Source organism: Diplotaxodon limnothrissa, linkage group LG5, assembly GCF_057381915.1.
Source record: "Diplotaxodon limnothrissa isolate DT_005_m linkage group LG5, D_limnothrissa_male_GT1.1, whole genome shotgun sequence".
Taxonomy (NCBI): Eukaryota; Metazoa; Chordata; class Actinopteri; order Cichliformes; family Cichlidae; genus Diplotaxodon; species Diplotaxodon limnothrissa.
In genome coordinates, this window is record NC_140600.1 from 5939035 (window position 1) to 5957995 (window position 18961).

At 37.3% G+C, this 18961-nt stretch overlaps 2 protein-coding genes across 2 annotated transcripts; one reads left to right on the plus strand and one right to left on the minus strand.

The window, feature by feature from the left end:
• Positions 1-5907: 5907 nt before the first annotated feature.
• Positions 5908-12316, plus strand: LOC146631488 (uncharacterized). The gene is made up of 11 exons (XM_085353709.1): positions 5908-6135; positions 6324-6386; positions 8225-8650; positions 8857-8917; positions 9471-9606; positions 9827-9922; positions 10150-10442; positions 10745-10968; positions 11252-11452; positions 11567-11756; positions 12009-12316. The coding sequence occupies exons 1-11, from the start codon at positions 6034-6036 to the stop codon at positions 12314-12316; spliced, it is 2100 nt and encodes a 699-aa protein (XP_085209835.1). The 5' UTR covers positions 5908-6033.
• A 704-nt stretch (positions 12317-13020) lies between these two features.
• LOC146631489 (uncharacterized) lies at positions 13021-14831 on the minus strand. The gene is made up of 3 exons (XM_085352978.1): positions 14730-14831; positions 14479-14541; positions 13021-14127 (listed from the first exon to the last, which is right to left on the minus strand). Exons 1-3 carry the CDS (start codon positions 14829-14831, stop codon positions 13021-13023), a joined length of 1272 nt encoding a protein of 423 aa, XP_085209104.1.
• Between the last annotated feature and the right edge of the window lie 4130 nt (positions 14832-18961).

The following is an 18961-nucleotide window of genomic DNA, read 5'->3' on the forward strand; positions in this document are numbered from 1 at the left end:
TATAGCAAATTTCACATAATGTATAAAGAATACATGAAATGCAAGTACAAGTTACATAACAGAAAAAAAAGTAGTGGACAAAGTGGAAAGTTAACCCGTTAAAACAATTTTTTAACAACAATGAATGGCTGAAGCAGGTGATTTTCCGATGACCAATACAACTACTTTGAAGGTCAACAGATGCACTTTCAAAAAAGAAAATATCTGCAATTATTTTAGGTTCATGGTCCAGATACATGGTGTAGCTGTTGTAATGGAAACATTTCTCAACGAGAAAATAGTGTTTTGAGAACCTGTACTTTGTGTGCTGTTGGATAGTTCGTGTGCATCTAATTCCATAAGAATCTTGTGCAGGACCTCAAAGGTGTACCTGAGTTCCAGAGGGTAGCTCAGGTTCAGTGAATAGACCAGACCAAGCAACATTGTCACTGCAAAAACTACATTGCCCAACTCACCCATCACTTCCACCCCCTCTAGAACAATCACAACATCCTGAGGGTCATCGCCAGGCTCCGCACCCTCTGATCGAAAGACACAGATTCCAAAGACTGTCTCTGCTATGGCAGTGGCGATGCTTGTTATCAACTTCCTGTGACAATAAAACAAACAAAAAAAAGATAATGATTTCTCACTAATGTCCATTGCAAACAGTTTTAAAAGTAAATATCTGTTTTACATTAATGTAAAATACCTAAAAGCTTTATTCATTCAAGCCTTATAATAATGTAAATGTAATCAAAAATGACTGCCCGATATTTTTCCTGACTCATGAGAAGTTCATTCAATACCTCAACAATGTCCTGTCTTTCAAAATCTTGTGATAGGGGTGACTGTGGCACAGGAGGTAGAGCAAGTTGTCTACTGGTTTAATCCCTGGCTTCTCTAATCTGATACTAAAACTATCAATGGGTAACATACTGAACCCCAAGTTGCTCCTGATACATCCATTGAAGTGTAAATGTTACATAAAAATCTTGTATGAATGTGTGTATGAATGAGGTTATTATAATGATATTATAATAATGATAGTATAAAACACTCAAGAATGGTGTGTGTAGTATCCAGTGAGAAACTTAAAGCTCTTACTTTTCCTATTTTAAAAGGTATTTTTTACAGCCACCGGTAATTTATAGGAAAACCCCATCCCCTGAAACTCTTTTATGTAGTTCAAGCTTATCTTTGATCATCTCCTTAGTTAAGGATACAGGCAAGTTAACATACCAGGTAATTCTTCACCAGCTTCTCAGGATCTTCATTCAGGTACACGCAAAGACCTTTGGCGATGTATTCTCTTCTGATTTCAACAGCATCAGTCTTTATACACAGAGGGGGAAAAAAACAAATATATACGGAAATCCATCTCAACGACCTAGCAGTGGGATTAAAGAACTTTTAGTTGAATTACCAGGAATTTGTGAGAAATAGAGAGGCTATTGTTTTACAGTCTTAATCTTTTCAAATAGTATTTATGCATTTTAGACAAGTCTGTCATTTTAATATTGTTTTGTAATTTGTGTATTAATTTAATCATGCCATACCCCCAATTCAAGAAAGTTTAGATGATGTGTACATAAAATCAGAATGCAATGTTTTCTTGGTCTCAAAACTATATGTCACTTACAAATGAATATATTACATTTTTAACATGGGAATGTGATAACTTTTAAGAAAAATATTAGCTCACCATGAATTTGATGAACTGGCCTGCCAGCTCTCCAGACCTTTCACCACCTGATAAGATTAAACATTTATTATCTTTACAGGAGGGAACTGCAAGTCTCCAAGTTTATTAAGTAGAAAAATATTTAATTTCAAAAAAATTAAAAAACAGGAAAACATATCTGTTCATGTTTTGTCTTTCCTCCTCAATGTACTAAAAACACATAAATTGTTAAATAAACCACTGTCCATCAGTTGCAACTTACAAACTTACAAATTTCAACAACCCACACGTAAAATGTAAATTTATCACAACAGTTTCTGTGGTAGAGCCAAACTAGCTTATGTGCAGAGGTTAAGTTATAAACAATATCTATATTTGGAGTAGCTAAGTCTTTCATATTAGGCTATCGTGCTAGCATGACATTGTGCTATATTCTTGCACTAACGTGTTAGCTAGCTAGAATGGCATAAACAAACAGATATTTTTAAAAAAAACAAAAACAAAAACAAATGTGAATAAATAGAACTGAAAAGAATCGACAAACTAATGATACCTTTGTGCAAAAAGTATTTTCATCAAGATGGATAAAGATAGATTCACTCTTACCTTTCCAAGATGACCGTGAAGCAAACCATGTGCTTTCCTGCCTCTTGTTGTTTAGAATCTCACGTGATCTTGTGATATCGCGAGTCTTTAAGGCAGCTAACCACTCTTGTTAGATTTTATCATGTCATATCAACAAGAATAAATTTAAGAGGCGCTAAGTTGGTAAATTTCTTGTAGATCTTATATGATTTTATTACGTTCACCTTAGAAACATAAATTCATTGTGTTCAAATTACATGTTAGAGTCTTGTAAATGCAATAACCACCAAATTTCACTTTTTTGAGTGTAGTATTTAAGTGACCAAGTAGTACTGGGGTAAAAGTTATTGAATAGTGTTGAAATAAAATGACAAAATTGTGAAGCATTACAATATTCCTAGAGCTCAACTTACTGCATCTAAACATGTTTCAATTGCATTTTATCAACACAAAATGCACATGTTCATTGAGTATGAATAAGTTGTGTTGATTTAACTCAGTTGCTTAAGTTTCTGCCAAAGCAAAACAGTTGTGTGCAACCAATGTCCACTATTGAATTAAGTAAATCCAACATCTGATGCCCACACAGTGGGGTGGTGGTTAGCACGGTTGTTCCACACCAAGAAGGTCCTAGGTTCATCCCCACCATCTGTGCGGAGCTTGCGCGTTCTGTCGATGTCTACTTGGGTTCTCTCTGGGTACTCAATTATATTAAATTTTATTTGTGCCAAATCACAACAACAGTTGCCTCAAGGTGCTTACTTCAGCATCCTCCCACAGTCCAAAGACATGCAATATGCGGTATTAGGTTAACTGGTGATTCTAAATTCCCCAGAGATGCAGATGGTTGGCTAACACTCTGTGTTAGCACTGCAACAGACTGGCAGCCTGTCCAGGGTGTATCCTGCCTTTTGCCGTATTGGAGCTGGGATAGGTTTCAAATCCTGTTACCATGAATTGGATAAGTTGGAGAGGATGGATGGATACAAGACTTTATAGTTCAAATGAACTCTCGTACATTTTGGCATTACAGAAGAAGTGTAATGCCAAAATGCATAAGAGTAATCTGTCTTTGCATTTCCGTGTTCCAAATACAAAAAGAGGTGGAAGCTAACCAAGCTGTGAAACCTTTGCTCACACCCTCAATGAATGGTCAGTGAGCTGGATGCTAACAGGTTTCCATTCCAGGGTTCAGACTGTCAATACTAAGTGGGTCAGGCTTGCAGAGTTCTATGGCTACACTAATACACATTTCAAATTAAATGTCTATTTGGCTCGCTGCAACTTTGCTTCCCAGAATAAAATTCCATTAAAAGGGCAATAGGTTTGACATAGTGGAAGAGATCCAGCACTGAAAATGCACCAGTACATCTCACTTTGGTTTTATTTTTCAGCCTTCTGGGCTGAAAACTCAGAAATGCCAAAAAACTGTTTTGTGTAATGACTACTTGACCACAGGTATTTTAAGACAGAGATGTAGCACTCTCAGACTCTGAATTTCAGTCTATGGGATAATTTGGTAGCAGCAAATATTAAGTTTAATTCATATTTCTACAGCGCCAAATCACATCAACAGTTGCCTCAAGGTGCTTTATATTGTAAGGTAGACTCTACAATATTACATACAGAGAAAACCCAACAATTATATGGCCCCCTATGAGCTAACACTTTGGTGACAGTGGGAAGGAAAAGGAAAGAAAAACTCCCTATTAACAGGAAGAAACCTCTTCAGAACCAGGCTCAGGGAGGGGCGGTAAAATGTGGCAGTAAAAATATAACATCCTGGAGAAAAAAGGAAAAAAAAGCTTTTGAACCTTATTTTGATACAGAATCACCAAACTTTAAGTGCCCTGAGTCATTTCATCTGAGGATACAACAAAGGTTAACTTTAAGGACATGACTTCTTTGATTAGCATACACCCCAACAGAACCCGACACTGATGGTAGCGTTTTGCTATGCTTCAGCTCCTCTTAACTGTATCACTGAACTTGACCTCACTAGCATGTTTCTTCTGTTGGTGCCTTTTTGGAGCTGCAATTACGAGTCAAGTAGTATCACCTGCTGTATGGAACAAACCATCCAAGACCATGTGCTCTTGGATGGTTTGTTCCATACAGCAGGTGATACTACTTGACTCGTAATCCGGTCGTAAAGTCTGACGTCACTAGCCGTGTCTGGACCTAAACTCCGCTGCAGGTCCATATATCAAACGATCACTATGGCATTACTGAGAGTTGAAAAACTGTCTAAAGTCTTTCATCTTTAATAAAATGATCAGCGTTCTGCTCTACCAGGTGTAACAATTGAGTTTAACATCCAGGCATCCATGAAAATGGAATTTATGACATTTAACGGAGTTAGAAGTTAGCAGGAAGTTAGCTCGCTAGCTTCTATCTAAATACAATATAGCATGTCCTGACTGCAGGGTTTTGGAAACAAATTAAAACGTACAGCTCTGTTATCACTTCCAAGACAGAAAACTAAACAGCAGTGACGTTTGTAGGGTTACTGAAGTTTGGCTAGCTGGTATATAATGATGTGCTACGTGACCGCTAGCGACACAGCTATGTTAGCATAATATAAACAAGCTAACTTTTTTTCCACTCGATAAAAGTTGAACGTGAGTGTTCTCGGTGGTCAGGAACAAATGTAATCGCATGGCAGGATGCTGTAAAAGGACCAAACTTCAGCCAGGAGAACAACTGAGATAATCTATCCACAATACGAGGTTAGTCATTCATATACTGCTGCATGGGCTGGGCTGTAGTTACATCCTAAGGTTTTAAAAACTGAGCTTAAATAAATGGTTAGCGGTAATAAAAGCCGAGGGAGGTCAACAGTGATCACTGACTGTTTTAGGAGCTTTTTGAGATTAAATAGAAGAAAATACATAACATTAAACATGTTAACAACACAAAAGCCATATTAAACGCAGACTACTTTAGGCCCGGAAGTAGGATTCGTCACGTCATCACTTAATGACCGTATTGCAGCTCCAAAAAGGCACCAACAGAACAAACATGCTAGTGAGGTCCAGTTGAGTGATACAGTTAAACACAACTAAACATCATTAGCTATGGGGCGCCGTTTGTAAACTGAAACATGCCGAAATTAACAGCAACATTTTTCCACATTTAGCTCTAAATCTTACAAAAACATGTTTTTTCGAGTCATTTTTTACAACATTTAGTATAATATTTGTAACTTTTCATATTTAAAACAGGATTTTAAATGTTAAATCTAAATGCTAAATGTTAAATGTAAATATTATATTTAAATGTAAATGTTAAATGTTAAATGTAAATATTATATTTAAATGTAAATGTTAAATGTTAAATGTAAATATTATATATAAATCTAAATGTTAAATGTTAAATCTAAATGTTATATATAAATCTAAATGTTAAATGTTAAATCTAAATGTTATATATAAATCTAAATGTTAAATGTTAAATCTAAATATTATATATAAATCTAAATGTTAAATGTTAAATCTAAATGTTATATATAAATCTAAATGTTAAATGTTAAATCTAAATGTTAAATGTTAAATCTAAATGTTATATATAAATCTAAATGTTAAATGTTAAATCTAAATGTTACGGGAAACTAAATATTTAGCTAATATGCAAATTTATTGTACGGGTCAACGGAAATACCAAAATAAAAGCTTCAAGAAAACCTCCCGCGCTAAAGTGTGCCGGTCGCGGTCAGGTTCTGTGTTTGCGCTCCTCTTACGGTCACTTTTGACTGCCATGAGCTGCTTCGACTATTCCCTACCAGCATGTCCAGCGATTTAGCTGAAAACATTGGAAGAGCCGTTTTGTCGGCCATCCAACGATTCAGCGGTAATGCACCCTCGACCTCACAAACGCCGCAGCACTTGGTAAGTTTATTGTATAGCATTTTGGACGGGTTGATAGCAGTGTTAGCAAAACTAGCAAAGCTAAATTACTTAGCTAGTCCTCAATTATTTCATTTGGTAGGCAGCAGACAGAGATCGAACATCATACAACTCTATTTATTTATTTGGTAGGTAGGTAACAGTCGTTCTTGATGTAAATGTTTCCTTAGGAATCCAGCAATGCACCTGGACCAAGTAGACCTGCCGTCTCCACTGGGATACCATACTGCTCGGTAGGCCTTCTTACACATATCATTTAATTCATTTATCATGAAATTTCCCCTTGTGGGACTAATAAAGGTATGTTATCTCATCTTAGCTGACTGGTTTTGATATACAGTCAGGTTCATAAGTAGTTGGATACAGACACATTTTCTAATGTTGCTTCTGTACATTACCAGAATGAATTAAAAATGAAACTACTCCAATGCAGTTGAAGTGCAGACTTTAAGTTTTAATTCAGTGGGTTGGACTAAATGAATGCATAAAAATGTGAGAGGGAAAAATTAATTTGTAAACACAATCCTATCATTTCAGAGGCTCTAAAGTAATTAGACAAATTAAATAACTGAAAATAAAATGATAATTTCTATTACTTTATTCAAAACCCTTTGTTGGCAATGACAGCCTGAAGTCTTGAAGTCATGGACACCACCAGATGCTGGCATTCCTCCTTACTAAGGCTCTGCCAGGCCTTTACTGCATTGGCTTTCAGTTGCTGTTTGTTTGTGGGCCTTTCTGTCCTAAATTTAGTCTTCAACAACTGAAATGTATGCTCAATTGGGTTAAAATCCAGTGACTGACTTGGCCATTCAAGAATATTCTATTTCTTTACTTTATTAAAGTCATGGGGTGCTTGGACTGTAGGTTTTGGGTCATCTTCCATCTTTATTATTAAATGCTTCCCAATCAATGTGACTACTTTTAGCTGGACTTAAGCAGACAAGTATGTCTCTGAACACATTCAGCTGCTTCAGTCCTGTGTCACATATTCAGTAAACACTACCAGTGCCACTGGCAGCCATGCACGCCCAAACCATCACACTGCCTCTGCCATGTTTTACAGATGATGTGGTATGCTTTGGATCATGAGTCGTTCCACCCTTCTCCATACTTTTTTCTTGCCATCATTCTGGTAGAGGTTGATCTTGGTTTTATCTGTCCAAAGAATGTTTTTCCAAAATTTAGCTGGCTTTTACTAGATGTTTTGTTTTTTTTTTGTTTTTGTTAAGTCCATTCTAGCCTTTCTATTCTTGAGGCTTATGAGTGGCTTGCACCTTGCAGTGAACCCTCTGTATTAGGGCTGTTCGATATGACGATATGAAAACATCTATCATTTCATATTATACGCTATCATTTGTTCTGTGGTGTCGCAAAATAAATTTTACGTCAATATTTTTCATCGTTTTGATGGTCACTGTAGTGGCTGTATTAATTTCTTAATTTTCTTTTTTCTGTTATGTTCTCTTTGACCGCATGTTGTCTGTTCACAGTAAAATTTTCAAAATGCAAACACTACGTCTCAAATCAATTCCAGGCCTTTTATCTGCTTAATTGGTAATGACATCATCATTTTAATATGGATACCCTAAATTAAAGCTTAGTCTGCACATCATGTCCATGCTATAATTTTGATTGGAATATGTTTCAGTAAACGGGCAACAAAATAAAACTTGTTAGGGTCCAAATACACACTGACCTAATTGCAGGCCTTTGCTACTCTAATTGAGTGCTCAAAGCACTTTATACAACAGATCTCATTTACCCATTCACATGCACAGATTAATACAAGCACTTTTTCTGTCCAACATTCGCACACAGTCATAGTCGGATAAACTCATTGGGAGCTCTAGATTAGAGCACCTGGGAACTGAATCACCAACTTGACCAACAATCACCAAATGCTAATCTACAAGATACAAAAGGTTCAGTTTTCTGTGTAATGGGTAGACAATAGTAAGATGGTCTGAGTCTACAGTTTGTTTGTTTTTAATGAACAGATAACAGAAACCTTACGGATGTATTGTAATGCATAGGTGTCTATCTGTATCTGTGTTTGAATTCATTTCAGGTTCCTCTTCCATCAGTTCCTCAAGCTCATGCTACGCGCTCACATTTTGTGAGAAAAAACAAGACCTGCAAACACTATACAAAAGATGTTGTGTGCTTGCCCTTGTCTTCAGCATCAACGTTTCTCATACCGAGAGGAGATTCACGAGCAAAACTAGCACAAGATGGCCTTATTGGGAAGATCTCCTTTACATCTGACTGGTCTGAAGCACAACTTAGAGAAGAAATAGCAGCAATCTTCAGAAGAACATTTGCACTGTCAACTGGCCAGACATTCCCTTTTGAGTATTTGAGTACAATTAGAGGATGTAAACGACTAATGAAACCAAATGTTTCTAGCAGTTTTCTTTGGGGTGGCCAAGAAGTTGGCTCGATTTGTTCCACCACCTGCCTCTATATAATGGCAGGGATACAAAAACCTGCACAGGTAAACATTTTATATTGCAGTGCAGAAATATTTATTGTCTAAAAAGTGAGTCTGTTCCCTTAACATAATTTTATTAATTGTATTAATTAATATTGCAGTTTCAGCAGGTGTAAACAGTTTTTAGTGCAGCCATGTGCCTCTGTGTTACCAGTGATTTGGTGCAACTGTATTTGATTTTATGTAGAACATGCTTTCTTTTCCCTCAGGAGGAACCAGAAGAGCTGTCTGACAGTGACTTTGAAAGTCCAGTCTGCCGGAGAAGACGAGGTATGTGATGTGAATGAAAACCTAGTGAGGTTGTTACTGCAGTGCGTAATAATTCCTGGGGGGTTTGTTTGATGAGAGCATCGTTAATTTGTCCGATTGGGGCGATCGTGGCTCAAGAGTTGGGAGTTTGCCTTGTAATTGGAAGGTTGCCGGTTCGAGCCCCGGCTCGGACAGTCTCGGTCGTTGTGTCCTTGGGCAAGACACTTCACCTACCGCCTACTGGTGTTGGCCAGAAGGGCCGATGGCGCGATATGGCAGCCTCGCCTCTGTCAGTCTGCCCCAGGGCAGCTGTGGCTACAACTGTAGCTTGCCTTCACCAGTGTGTGAATGGGTGGATGACTGGGTGTGTAAAGCGCTTTGGGGTCCTTAGGGGGGACTAGTAAAAGTGCTATACAAATACAGGCCATTTACCATTTTAATGTTTACGAATTATCACAGGTGATTACAGCCAAGGAGGAATATGTGCCCAACTTTCACTTAAACTAATATAAGGATATATAAAGGCTGTTAACATTATGAAGCAAGTCATGCTGACCTTCTTTCCTTTGTTCAGTGCATCATGCGTTGTCTACAACACCAGGTGAAAGTGAGGCCAAGCATCAGGAAACAGAGAGCTGCATTCAAGAGAGTGAAAATGAGGGACAGGCAGAGGGACAGCAGATGTTTCCATATAATGTGGCAGAATTTGTGTAAGCTGTTGTCTAGGGGTTAAAGAAATCCTTCATTTTAGATGTTGTTTAGGATATTGTTTTGATGCAAGTTTCCAATTTGCATGTTTGGGGTTTTTTTGCTGAATGACTGCAACTTTAGGATTTACATTTAATTATTATTATTTTTTTAATGATGTAGTGTGAGAAATTCTTCAAGGCTGACATGTTTTATGATTTCTAATATCTCTTATCTACTTAGCCCTATTTTTCTGGAGGAAGATGAAGCTCTTGAAGAGGCAATTCAGCGTAGCCTCCTAGAAGAGTCTGATAGACAGAGTGAAGTTCATATTTCAAGGTAAGATTTGAAAGTAACCTTTGATAATTGAATATTTTATTTGCATCTTTACATGCATCATTTTTTTGCAGTTACACAATTACAAAGGTAATTGCTCATTTCTGACTAATTTAATATGGACTATCACAACATAATTATATGTTGTAACTCTGTGCACTTGAGTCAAATGTACAGCAAATTTCCATTTTTCCCCAAGATCTGTTTGTCATTGTCCCTTTTTTATATAGGTCTTTTAAGAAGCTCAGCAAAGAAGAAATTGAAGGTCTTCTTAGAGCTCATAGTGAGAAAGTCATTACACCAGGAACAAGACAACTCCATATCAGTCGAGCCAATGTGTGGTCGACTGCTTTGCGTCAGTTCAAGAGACCCAAGTTTGCAGAAAGCTGTGAGATGCTTTATGTCACATTTGCAAGCGATGAACATGATACAGAGGAAGATGCTGCTGACCTTGGGGGGCCAAGGCGGGAGTTTTTCCGTTTACTGGTGAAGGCCATCTTTCAGGACAGTGGTGCTTTTGAAGGTAATAGGATTTCACAGTCAAACTAACTAACTAACTAACTTACTTACTTACTCAAGGCCTAAAGGCTTGTTGACGACACTCGTTTTTATAATGTTACAAACGCAACAACCACCTGATCTGAACATTGTTTGACAGAACATTAACAAGTTAATAAATGACTACAGATAATAAATCTGTTATGTTCTGTGTGTCTGAAACAGTAAAAAAAAAAAAAAAAAAAAGTAATACATTTTTGTCTGTCAATCTCAAGATATCAGTTTGGGGTCTGTACAGAATATACTTTTTTGTGTGTTATTTTTCAGCTACACCAAATGGATGCACACTGAAATTTAACATCCTACACTTGCAAAATGGAGTATATCGAACCATTGGCAGGATGTTGTCCACGATAATAGTGCAAGGTGGAGAAGCACCTGCCTTTCTCTCTCCACATGTAGTAGACTACATTGTGTCAGGAGACATTCTTCAAGTACACCTAACACCGGATGATATAGGTGACCCTGAGTTAAGAGAGAATCTGAAAAAGGTGAATTGCAATATTATAACAAGAATATTGTAATATTTCCTATATTCACAAGTCTTCTGGTCTTCTTTTATAATATATAATAAATACACTTTTGGTTATTAGAGGCAATTCCATGTATTATATTTTCAATTTGTTTCCTTTTTGTTAAAAAAAAAATATTGGTGAAATACAGCCAAATAAACCAAAACAAAAACGTTTCGAGTCCAATTAAAATGAACCATCTGCAGTATTTGTGTACACTGGTAAAAAACAAACATTTAAAGTGTTTTTCTTAAATATTTAGGTTGTAAATGCAACAACTCAACATGATTTGGAGGAAGCAGTCAGCTGCTGCGACTCATGGCGATATCAAGTTGAAGGTCTTCCACTCACAGTCACCATGGCCAATAAAGATCTGTTTGTGAAAAATGCAGCTCTATACCTTGCAGTTCTGCAACGGCAAAGCTGTTTCGATCAACTAACTGATGGCTTGTCCTACTATGGAGTGAGAGTTATATTTTTTCTGTATCAATTGGTCATTATTTTATAATCATTTAGAGTGAGCTACTTTTTATATTTAAAACTGGAATTTAACCATTATTTAAACTTTTCTGTCTAGATTTTATCACTCCTGAGAGAGAACCCCAGTTTGCGTGTTCTGCTTGACCTATCGGGGGAGGACAAAGATCTGACAGCCAGTTTAATTGCTGGGGTTCTCAGGCCAAGCTATTCTGTCCTTGGGAGCAACAGAAGAGTTAGAGAGGAGCTGATGGTGGTCAAATTTCGGGAATTTCTCCAGTGTGTCGAAAGTAAGCAGAAATTCACATAATGTAGTCTGGCCATGAAACAATTCGGGACACTAAAGTAAAACTTTGTCTTTTTATGTCACATGCGCGCACACAAAACAGGAATAAAGATGTATGATAGCTTACAACTGACAAGCAAGGCAAAGACAGAACCTCTGTATTTTTTATAAAAACATTAGCCATCATTTAGTTGTTAGCTCAAGCTTAAACTATTTTAGTGTCCCCAGGTTAACGGTGGTTTTTCTTTGTTTTTAGATGAAGAGCTGAGAGACTCACTTGGAGAAAGGACTCTTACCAAGGATGAAGAGGCATTTGTGAAGGCTTTGAGGCCTGGTCACATCTTGGCTTTTGCCACCGGGAGCAGCAAGGTTCCAGCCATAGGTTTTCAACCAGCTCCTAAAATAACATTCATTCACGATGAAAGCAAACATCTCCCGATTGCACACACATGTGCAAATGAGCTTCAGCTTTTTGTGAATGAAACAACAATGGCTGATGATGATGCTTTTCATTACTGCTTCTTAGTAGCACTCATGAATGGAGCTTTATTCAGCACCATCTAAACATGTTCCAAAAAAAGTGAAATTAAAATGGTGGGTTTGTTAACTCTAATCCTGTTCATTAATTGTAGTTTCAAGTAACTTTGCTTCATACAAGATAGTTGAAATAAATTCTGACTGCATTTAATGTTGAAATGTAATAATTTTCAAAGCTTCAATAGATTTATAAAAATGCTAACTCTGTATTTTCAACGACAAATCAATAAAGTCACTGGTGTAATACAATAATTTTATTAAGCTTTTCTTTTTTTAAACAAGGACACTTCAAAACAGTTTATGCACAGAGTATACTAAACATGCTTTGTAGAACAAGCCAGGATTACTTAGACATCTAACAGCAACATTTATTAAGACTATTGCAACTTTACAATGATTAAAACAATACTGTAGATAATCTTGTGAATTGATTTAAAGACTGACTGTTCCGTGTTGATAATTTTCACTGTTATACTGTATTACAGTGTGAATTTGATCTTTACTTCAATCTGAATAACTGGTTTTACCCATAAACTAAAAGTGGTTGTAGCCTTCTGAATAGCCTATGAGTCACTGTCAGTCATTAACTCTGAGTCCTTATGTGGCAGGAGGCATCACTGCTAGAGGGGAGGGGCTTCTGCAGTAGTACAAAAACTGCATTTGCTGTACAGCATTTAAGAATATTAAGTGTCATCACTCTTTAGAACATCACTGGTATCCTGTGGTTGAGGTCACACATTTACAAGTTCGTTAAAAATATACTGCTGTGTTCGTTGAAACAATGTTTTACCATTATTGTTGTCTTCTTCAAAAGGGTGAATGCTTGTATATAGCTCTTGTAAATCGCTGTCATTTAATGGGACAAACCTACTTTCAGAGTTTGACAAGGAGGGTATGGAGACCTCTGCTGTAGAAAGTTCTGGGTTGTGACGATGAGACACATGAGTTCCGCAGGCAAAAAGCTGGATGGGAGTTCTATTACCTTCAGTGGAAACAGAGTGATTGTTATATCCAGCTTTGAATTCCTTCAAAGTGCGGTTGATTCGTGGTAGAAACACATAATGAAGGCAAAATAGGTCTGTTGCATTTTCTAAGTCTAGGATACCAAGTGATTCCAATTCATAAAATATAGGTGCATAAATGCGGCTACAGTTGTTGTTGTTGTTGAAACGCTCAATCCTCTGGTTGTGCACAGAACTTCCCATTAAGACAGAGCTTTCACCCCTGCTTGCTCGCATGTCCTCCCAAATCTGAGCATTCTCTCCTCCGTGATCAGTCCTGATATGCAGGGGTCTGCCAAATTGTCCAACAGCTGCAGTAAAGAGGGCTTTCACAGTCTCAGCTCGATTATTGCTGGAGCACTGAAGAAACATCAACATCCTGCTGTATCCATCTATTGCACCATGAACAACAAACTTCCAACGAATCAGTTTGTGATTTCCATCTATGTGCCATATGAAATTTGGATGAGGCACAGAATATACTCGCCGAGCAACTGCAGTTCTTCTCCTGGATAGAACACCAGCCGAGTCCACCCTCCGCAGTGACTTTCTTACGCGCCATCTTTGAACCACTATGTTTTTGGAACGCAGATGACCCATCAGCATCACTTCTCCAACATTTGGATGTTCAGTTTTTATTTGGGACACTATCTGATCTAACTCATGGTCACTGATTACATTGAATTTTGACTCTGAGATATTATAGTCTTGCAGTAACTTATACAGAGTAGGCCTGGAGATGGAAAGGATAGATGCAGCTTCAGTAAAAGATGTTTTCAGGGAAAGAACATTTTCCAATTCCTCTTTGGAAATCTGAAGCCTTCCTTGGTAACCATCCTAGAACACGGCACAGAAAATCTCAATGAGCACAATTCTATAACAAAAGATGGGTAATTTGAGGCAATTGTACTGTGACAGATTAGCTAGAGTAATATTTTATCAATAGTTTTAAAATATGAAAGTGAGCAATCAAAAGACACTTCACAGCAAAAACAGTAATAAAATATGACGTAAAACTTGTGAATGTTGTTGGTGGTGATGTGACACTGCTAGTGATGGACCCCTAAGAAGATGAAATGTATGTAGAATCAGAATCATTACTTTGACAGGATTTAATTTAAGGTGACATATTACACCAAAGAAAAAACAAAAATTAGTCAGCTAAATGATATGTGTAAGAAGGCCTACCGAGCAGTATGGTATCCCAGTGGAGACGGCAGGTCTACTTGGTCCAGGTGCATTGCTGGATTCCTAAGGAAACATTTACATCAAGAACGACTGTTACCTACCTACCAAATAAATAAATAGAGTTGTATGATGTTCGATCTCTGTCTGCTGCCTACCAAATGAAATAATTGAGGACTAGCTAAGTAATTTAGCTTTGCTAGTTTTGCTAACACTGCTATCAACCCGTCCAAAATGCTATACAATAAACTTACCAAGTGCTGCGGCGTTTGTGAGGTCGAGGGTGCATTACCGCTGAATCGTTGGATGGCCGACAAAACGGCTCTTCCATTGTTTTCAGCTAAATCGCTGGACATGCTGGTAGGGAATAGTCGAAGCAGCTCATGGCAGTCAAAAGTGACCGTAAGAGGAGCGCAAACACAGAACCTGACCGCGACCGGCACACTTTAGCGCGGGAGGTTTTCTTGAAGCTTTTATTTTGGTATTTCCGTTGACCCGTACAATAAATTTGCATATTAGCTAAATATTTAGTTTCCCGTAACATTTAGATTTAACATTTAACATTTAGATTTATATATAACATTTAGATTTAACATTTAGATTTATATATAACATTTAGATTTAACATTTAACATTTAGATTTATATATAACATTTAGATTTAACATTTAACATTTAGATTTATATATAATATTTAGATTTAACATTTAACATTTAGATTTATATATAATATTTACATTTAACATTTAACATTTAGATTTATATATAACATTTAGATTTAACATTTAACATTTAGATTTATATATAATATTTACATTTAACATTTACATTTAAATATAATATTTACATTTAACATTTAACATTTACATTTAAATATAATATTTACATTTAACATTTAGCATTTAGATTTAACATTTAACATTTAGATTTAACATTTAGCATTTAGATTTAACATTTAAAATCCTGTTTTAAATATGAAAAGTTACAAATATTTTACTAAATGTTGTAAAAAATGACTCGAAAAAACATGTTTTTGTAAGATTTAGAGCTAAATGTGGAAAAATGTTGCTGTTAATTTCGGCATGTTTCAGTTTACAAACGGCGCCCCATAATTAGCTGATAACTTGGCATCCCACACATATGGTCACTGGGTTTGCTGTAGCTCAGGAGGTAGAGCAGGAGGAAGGTTGGTGGTTTGACCCCTAGGTATTCCAGTCTGCATGCCAAATATCATTAAGCAAGATACGTAACCCCCAGATGGTCTCATCCACCAGAGTATGAAAGTGTGTGAATGTTAGATAGAAAGTAGTGCTTTTAATGAGGCATGTTGTATAAAGTATTTTGAGTGCTCTGGGTTATTAGAAAAGCAGTTTATAAGAATGGGAATTAATTCTGTGAGTCTGTCATTATTTTATTCGTATTACTTTCTTATCTTTTATTTTATTTTTATCTATCTGATTATTTTATTGTACAGTACTTTGGTCAACAGTTGTTGTTTTTAAAAGTGCTACATAAGTAAAATTGATTGATTGATTGAGTCCGATTACCATTTACCACTGCAGACTTAAAAACAAACAAACACAACACAGACAGAAGCAGCCAAAATACTACAGTTGAGCTTCTGGTACTGGGTATCTGTTATTTATACCTAGCACCAGATCATGAGCAAACGTGAGCACAGATTGGATTTTGTCTTGTCCTCAAAGTAAACCTCCAAATCCAATAACCATGGACACCACTTGTAAAGATGTGCAAACAACAGACAGAAGGCATCAGTGAAGTTTCCCTGGGAATTTCCTTTTGTTATTCTTTAACATCTGCTGTATCTTTCTCTGTCTACATCGAACACAATGAAAACTTTTGCTCATTTATGCGCTTGATTATTGTTTGTCTCCGTGACTTCAAGCTTTCTAACTGTCCCGGCTGTACAGAAAGTGGACTTTCTAACTGTATGGTGCTCATTTGTTCGAATCATCCTGAACCCTTAAGGAATTATACAGTGCAACTTTTTTCTATTCATGAAGGGGAAGGATGGTTTTTAGGAAAAAGATTCTGTCATTTTTGGGGTGTGAGCAGGAGATTGATGCCACCTGGCCCTGGGACATTTCCTGATCAAAAATAGCTATTCCTGTACAGGGAGGAGTATTTGTTATTTCCAGAAAACATGGGTTATTTTTATGTGGATCAAAAATATGAAATAGAACTTCACAAGCAAGGAAGAAGAGATATTAAAGTAAATCTTGTGCTGGTGCTGGAAACCTGATTTTGGCTGCCAAAGTAAGGGAACTTCCCTGTGGCATGTTCTCAGGGTGCATCTTATGTGATCCAGAGCTCTGCTGAGGCCTGTGGGAGCCGGGGCTGTGGGCAGTCTGCTGGATTTCACTGGAACACAGTTAACGCCATCTGTCTCAGCAGCTAATCAGTGTCTCACAACTTCCTGCATTCTCCTTTTCTGTCTGCAGCTAGTGGGAAGCAGAGACATGCAAGAAATCTGCAGAGGCTTTTCTCTCCTTTAGGTGCTTTGTTTCTACAGATAACATCTGTTTTAGCTTATAACATGACAATATACAGATCATCTGCAAGTCTTTATTGAACTAAAACTTTATAACTATTTATCCTCTCTGCTCTACCTTATGGGGGAAGATTGTGTTACAACTGGGGCGAACTGTGCCACAAAGAGAAATTCAGACAGCACAGAGGATGTGTTGCAGAATGACAAAAGCACTCAAAGCACTTGAAGGACTTGATTTTCAGAACAAAAGCGTATATATATGCTTTTTGTGAATTTGGTCTCAGTAACAAAAATCATATTGCGAGCTGCCGTCTCTGTGACTTTGCCGACTCTCCGCTGCAGAGTTAGAGTCGTGGCCAGCCTGATCCATGTAAACCAATTTAACATGACCAATTTGATTGAGTTGGAATGCACGCCTGTTTTTGATTAAAACACTTCAAAATAATCCCTCTTTTAGTCAGAATGCATCGAGCGGTTCATGTTCAACTGAATTCAAATCCCAAGCCCTGCTTTGCCTCATTTATGAGGCCTGACATTATGTAGCTTTAAGTCTTCGCAGGCTTTTCTTTGCTCAGGTTTCTTCTTTTTTGTCCTGCCAAGAATTCCTGAGATGGAAGTCGTGAATCAGTTGCAGCAGGCAGAGTGTGGATGGGACTCCAGGCGACATGTGTTTTGCTCATTCCTTCATGTGCCATCAGTGAAATAATACTAACTGTAAGAATAACATCCCAAGGTTAAATTGGGATTTCGTGCCAATATGTGGATCAACTGAGATGGAAGTGTAAAGGCAGACTGACTTCATCTGAATGCAGATAAAGGTGAGGATAGGACTACCTGCCTTAGAGAAGCTAAAGGAGTTATCACACTGGCCCAAATATAATATTTAATGGTAAATTACAATAAAATTCACTTTATAGACTTTATAGACTTTTCAGGCTATTCCACTGACTGAAAGTGGCTCCTTATATACTCCTGATGATGCAAACACATTTTTTAAAAAACAGAACTGCGGAGCTCTGCCATGTCAGCTACAATAGTTGTAAAAAATTTTTTAAAAAACTTTAATAGATGATCCCTTGTTATGAAAGACTTATTGTGTTCTGCGATCTTTGGTCCTGCAGTAATTGACTGTGGCAGCTTGGATGTGGATAGTGGTTTCTCCACTTGTTTGTGGTGGTTTGAGAGACTTCCTGTGAGACGGCTGAAATAAATGCCTGGCTTCCATCCGAGGCCCACCAGCAGGTCGATCAAATGAAGGCTAGAATATGATTTCTTCGCTGCCTGCACAGCAAGAGCAGCCGGTTTCCCAGAGGAACAGTTTTAATGGGTCAGATAATCAACCTCTGAGTCTCCAAACATCTTCCCCGGTGTGTCTCCTGAACTTGAACACCACTCTTCCATGCTTTCTTTCACCAAATGTTACCACTTTGTCTCAGATATTCAGATAAATACAGAAAATAAAAAATCACTACCTGTAGCATTCCACTAGAAAATATGTTTCTGACTTCCTTTGAGGATATTTTAAGACCGTCTTTTTAAAATAGTTTTCTACACTCTAAGAAACAGGGATACAGTAAGGGTCAGATTCTGCTCCTAAAGGTATAACAAGTGCAAATGTCCCCTGTAGGTACAAATGTCTATAAGGTGGTCACTAAGACTAGAAAGGTGTCATTAAAAGAGAGTCTGTTTTGAGAAATAAATAAATAGAATTGGACGAATGTATTGATACCAAATCCTGCACCATTCAACACTACGTACAACAATAATACCTTAAGGTACCGCAACATTCACATTTTAACAGCTGATGCCTTTTGGTGTCACTCCTCCTGATAGTAAATTTTGAGTGCTTTTCCAACTATCTTGCCCACAGTCACTCTGATGGGGAAATTTAGGGTTCAGTATCCTGTCACCTTCCGGGCACTTCAGCCAGAGGAGCCTGGGATCAAACCACTGACCTTCTCATTTGGAAATGACC